Source organism: Vicia villosa, linkage group LG1 (genome assembly GCF_029867415.1).
Source record: "Vicia villosa cultivar HV-30 ecotype Madison, WI linkage group LG1, Vvil1.0, whole genome shotgun sequence".
Classification (NCBI taxonomy): Eukaryota; Viridiplantae; Streptophyta; class Magnoliopsida; order Fabales; family Fabaceae; genus Vicia; species Vicia villosa.
In genome coordinates this window covers 137,801,930-137,807,609 of record NC_081180.1, presented here as the reverse complement: position 1 = coordinate 137,807,609, position 5,680 = coordinate 137,801,930, and the positions used below count along the sequence as shown (strand labels likewise).

At 32.2% G+C, this 5,680-nt stretch overlaps 1 protein-coding gene across 1 annotated transcript; it reads right to left on the bottom strand.

Moving 5' to 3' along the window:
* Positions 1-361: 361 nt before the first annotated feature.
* Positions 362-4,473, bottom strand: LOC131644312 (glycolipid transfer protein 1-like). Its single transcript, XM_058914778.1, has 7 exons — positions 4,311-4,473; positions 3,201-3,330; positions 2,386-2,441; positions 1,809-1,939; positions 967-1,102; positions 751-882; positions 362-639 (listed from the first exon to the last, which is right to left on the bottom strand). Exons 2-7 carry the CDS (start codon positions 3,316-3,318, stop codon positions 604-606), a joined length of 609 nt encoding a protein of 202 aa, XP_058770761.1. The 5' UTR covers positions 3,319-3,330; positions 4,311-4,473; the 3' UTR covers positions 362-603.
* Between the last annotated feature and the right edge of the window lie 1,207 nt (positions 4,474-5,680).

Sequence of the window (5,680 nt, the reverse complement as noted above, 5' to 3'; positions counted from 1 at the left end):
ACTTTTTATAATGTCAAATTCAAAGTTTGTAGTGTCTAACTCATTCTCAACCCTATTCTGAATTATCAAACCGAAGTAAAAAAATTTGCAGTATATACCCTTCTATTTCTGCAGAGGTGTTTTCTTTTAAAGCAAGAAAAATTATTCTAGAGTCATAGAGCGCTTCATATCGAAACTGTTGAAGAATCTGATTAACATTCGCAGTTCAACAATTTTATGGACCAAACTAGATATTTATACTTTTCAAAGTTCCAAGACCAAAGTGGGGTTTGATTAACTGTTTTTTAAGACACTTCAGGTTGAATATGACATCATTCCTGTACTTTTTGTATATATAATCAATTAAGCACAAGCAAAACTATTTAGTTCAATAAATTTACTTCATGCCAAACAAAGTTGCATATGTCTCAATATTCCATACCACCAAGCAGAAAACAAGTCATTTGTAAGGTAAATAACTATAAGTCATTGATTTTTTTTTTGTTATCATGTTTATTATTTTGGATGCCAAAAGAGAAACATGGAGCATAAACATAAAGACAACCAAAAAAGAGGGTGAGCATGCCAGAACCATTCATTCATCAATAGACAGTGAATCCTGCTTTATGAAGCCTTCAGTTCATCCAAACCAAATCGAGCCTGCGCCAAAACAACAAGCTTTTAAGTTCCAAGATCCTTTAAGAAATTAGTATCTTTATCATGCAACTGCTATCACTATATATATAGGGCTTCTTTAACAGCAAAATTTACCAGAAACTTGTGATTCTCTTCGAGGAAAGGAGAAAAGGTGGTACAGAATTTCTCTATGTCAGCATTAACATCACCACCTCCCTGTATCACGTCCATGAATTTCTTCCTATCAGGAGCAAGCTTCATCGCTACCTGTAGGTAAAGTATTTATTGTTACAAAAAGTATGTTACCATATACTACATGAAAACTCTTTAAAAAGTAAACAAATCCATTACAGTGAAGCTTGAACTAGCAAGCCATCCATGCCACTTCTTTAGAGTCTTGTTATAGGAATCTGTACAGGCTTGTGACATTGACCAGTCTGTATGCTCAATTAAGTTCCGGAAAAGTGCCACCAAGAAATCCATTGCTCTGAAGAATTTATAGGCCAGATAAATAAATATAAACAACATAAAGGAAAAATTAAGTGTTTGCCAAGGCTCTCTGACCACGAGATAAAACTAGTAAACTACGAATATGAATTATTTAGAGCTTCATAAGTTGAAAGAAAACTGAAGAAAAATAAAATGCTTTATAATTGGAGCTCCTGAAAGTATTCACCATGGAACTGAAAAGATTATAAAATTAATATAAATCTTTCATAACATCTTGAAAAGAGAGTCAATTAGAACAAATGAGAAGTTTGGGCTTTTGATTGTTTATAAGAATGAACCAGGTTTGGTAAATGTTGACACGTAAAAAAGGTCATTGGAGAATATCATGGCAGATGTGCAATGATAAAATCCACATGTAGGAAACTTGTATAGAATCTATATTCATTATGTCAAGTATCATGCTGCATTTTGGCCCCAAATTTTTAAAAACATGTATCTTGATAGTACTTATATTATCATATTTCACACTAAAATAATTCCTTTTGAGTCTTATGTATATCATGATGATACCTTTTTTCCTGATCTTTATTTTGGCTGTTCATTTACTCATGCAAGAAAAAAAACTCGGCTTGGAATATTACAACGTCAAGAAATCGTTTTATAGGTTTTCTATAAAACGAGAATTGAGAATGCCATACCAGATAGAATTACAAGTTAAGCAGTAATTGGATGGCATTCATTACCTCGTAAGCCAAAGAAGCCCATTGGTACAACTGGATGATGACTTGGCAGTTTTAGTTTCAACCTCTACTTGTACCAAACTATACAGGTAGTTGAATTTGGTTGGACTAGATGAATATTTAGATTCCAATCTCTGCGATGAAAGTCAACATAGTAATAGTATAGAGTAAGAATACAACGCATCTGAATTGTTGAGTCCAATAGTATTTACTTATGGCACATACCACATACCAAAAGTTGTATAAAATGTAAATTCTTAAAATTTGGGTTCGGCCTGACTCAATCTTAAAAAACCGACTTATAAGGTGACAGTTGTCCAAGCTTTATAAACACTAAATATACCATATCTCTAGAAAATGTGAGACTTAATCCACCCATTCACACCCAACATGATGAAGGTGTTGGAGATTGCAAAGAAGGCAGCTCAAATGCCGCAATCTATACCTCAAGATATGGCAAAGCCAAAATAACCATGGCATGTCCATATAAGAAAAAAATATTACAGTGATTTAATGCTGCAAGCAATCATATGAATCACATAAAAAAACACATACGATGGAAATAGGTGACAAAACATACCGATATATTGCCACCTATGTCAGATTTAACAAGGGTCATAGCCGCTCCAAACTTTTCTGCCATTAGAAAAACACTAGTTCAGCCAATAATGGTACAAGTACTCATATTATAGTACAGTTGAGACAAAGACCATGCATCAAATTGCAGCAAAATGATTTGCAATCTATCATGTTTTACATGTTTAAGTTGTAGAATTTAGATTGTAACAAACTACTTTTACAGAACAAAATATATGTTCATGTTTTTGATAGAGAAGGGTTCATATTCCTCCTGTTTTCTACTCCTTTTCCACTTAATGAAATATTTATGTATCAATAAAAAAAGATTTAGACACTTACATAACCAAGAGACAAAAACAGTCTGCAAAGTGTTCACATATTGCTAAAGGATAAAAAGAGAAAGGGTCTCAAATGCAGTGATATTGCATATACAATTCCCTAATATAATTACTAAATAACCAAAATTAAACTCTAAAACATACCACACAATCATCTGAGTATCGTGACATTAAAATTGCTAGTATGAATCGAATATAAGGAGTAAGGTAAAGGGACGGCTTAATAAAGATACAATTGTCTTATAAGATGCAGATAGTGACTATTTAGATTCAGGCTTCAATGCTGCGTAGACTTAATTTGCAATATTAGAACAAAATTATGGCAAATACAGTATTTCTAACATACATTTGATTATTCAGAAGGACCATTCTATGTTCCTCTCACAAAATAAAACACATCAAAATGTCAAATAAACAAGTTTTACTTTCACTATCCTTGTCTTGCACAATAACAAAGTAAAGGACCTAGAGCATGTACCTATAACAGGAAGTATCTGCTTGCACACTTCCAAGAAAGGCTGTGACAGAATCTCTCCCTGTTCAGACTTAACATTCTTTATTCCTTCCAATGCAGGAGCGAAAACAGTCCCTTCCATTTCCGTGCTTTGCTGCGTAAGACATGGCCATAACTCAACAAATATGCAAGTAAAAGTTTAACAGACCAAATCTATCTTACCATAAATTTCAGAACCAAAAATCAAGAAGATAAACACAAATCTTTCATCAGTGGAAGAAATGACCAATGGTAAATAGCATGGGAAGTATACAAAATTAACACCGCTTAAAGGATAAATATAAATGAAGCAGCTTTATCTGAATCAAGTCTTATCCCACTAAGTGGAGTCAGCTACATGAATCAACTTTCGCCATAATATTCTATCCAAGACCAAACTTTTATCCAAATCGTTAATCTCGAGGTCTTTCTTGATAACTTCTCTTATAGTTTTTCTAGGTCTTGCTCTTCTTCAACTTGTTTGATTTCTCTCGATTTGATCTACTCTCCTTACCACCGAATCTACATGTCTTTTTTCTACATGTCCAAACCAACTAAGTCTATTTTCCACCATCTTATCTACCACAGGAACTACCCAACACTCTCTCTAATATGTTCACTTCTAATCCTATCCTTACCACGCATCCAGCGCAACATCCTCATATCTCTGCTATATCACAAGAGTCTTAAAATTAAATCAATGAGTCGTACTAAGTACTAAGTAGTCCACATTTTCCATAATGCTTATCTTAAATTGTCCTAACAATGCATCAAAATCTTAAAATCTTCACAATTTATTTTCCTTGCATAATTGAACTCTAGTTTTAATTACCCATCACCAAATGCAAATCAAAGAACACATAAGACCAAGAATATGAGCATCTAACTTTACTGAATTAAAAACATCATAGCTCTTTCAATTGGGGAAAAAAATAAACCTAGCAAATAGAAAAGTAGAGGATCAAAGCAGCAACTGAAATGAGTTAATTCACCAAAATCACACAACTTTTCAATGTTAAAAACATTGATCCATTAGACAGTTACAATTGAATTTCCCATAAAAAAAATACAATTGAGAAATTGAGAAAGGCTTACATGTAAAACAAAGTTGAACAGCGATGATCTGGGAGTGGCAAGAATCGCAGGCGCAAATCGAGTTTATAGGAAAATCACTTTTTAGTTAATTAATATAAAAATAGCTTATTTGTCTGTGTTTTTGGTTCATTGCATTATTCGCATTTTCAGATCTTTTCCGTCATAACGTGCAAAAGTGATTCCCACTACGAAGTGGACCATTTATTTATTTAACTTTTTTATAAACATTTAATTATTTTTTAATTAAATAATGTATTTATTTTTTTTAAATAAAAATCATTAAATTAAAATTTTTATTTATTTAATTGATCTTATTAATGGTGTTAATAAAATACAAAATTGATTGATTTAAGAAAATAGTTTTAAATTTAAAGACAATTCATTACACAAATTTCAAAAACATATAAGTATGTCATTTATTTTAGGGGTGATCAAAACCAAACCAACCCAATAGAAAACCGCAAACCAAACCAAACCAAACCGAAACCGCAAAAAACCGCATTTGGTTCGGATTAGTTTGGGTCATCTTTTAACAAAACCGCATGGTTCGGTTTGGTTTGCGGTTTATATTTTATAAACCGAATCAAACCGCATTATGTTACAACCTAACTTTTACTTAACTCACATCCAACCCAAACTTAAATCTATAATACCTTAACCTTATGATTACGAACAATTTTCTCATCCTTACACATGATTTTAGTCCCGATCTTCTCAAATCTCTAATGGCATTATCGCGTCTTCTTTGCCACATACATCTTCCCTCTTTTTCTATAATCTCTACTCTCTTATATTCTTTCTTCTTCACCTTCTCATTTTTAGGCAAATGTTCTCTATTTCAGTTTCGTTTTTATCGCACATCTTCTTCTCTAATCTCTCAACTCTTTTGTTTTTTCTTTTTCACCTTCACTAATCTCTCGTATCTTCTATTTTTTTTGTTTCATTCTTATAATTTTTATATTGTTTTATACTATTATTTTATGTTTATTATTCCATTTTTGTCTAATTTAATTTTTACATATTAAATAGAAAGTTATTGTCAAAATATGACGGGTTTTATTTAATAGTGTATGAATGTCTAAATACAAAGTTATGTTATCATCTATATGTATATGAATGGTTCATTAAAATATTTCTAAAAAACCGAACCAACCGCACCGAACCAAACCGCATTAGGTTGGTTTGGTTTGGTTCGGATTTTTTTTAAAAGCCAACCGAACCAAACCAAACCACACGATTTTTTCTCTTGCGGTTTGGATGATTTTTTTCGTCAAAACCGCCCAAACCGCACTGCGATCACCCCTAATTTATTTAATATAACTAGTCACTTTTACCGTGTGATGCAACGATGTGTGTTGAATATAAACTAG

Excerpts from the sequence above, each read along its gene's own strand:
- LOC131644312 (XM_058914778.1), bottom strand. The coding sequence starts at position 3,318 with ATGGAAGGGACTGTTTTCGCTCCTGCATTGGAAGGAATAAAGAATGTT. Across the intron at positions 2,442-3,200 it reads GCAGATACTTCCTGTTATAG|AAAAGTTTGGAGCGGCTATG; the intron begins GTACATGCTCTA and ends TTCTAATGGCAG. Across the intron at positions 883-966 it reads TTGCTAGTTCAAGCTTCACT|GTAGCGATGAAGCTTGCTCC; the intron begins GTAATGGATTTG and ends CTTTACCTACAG.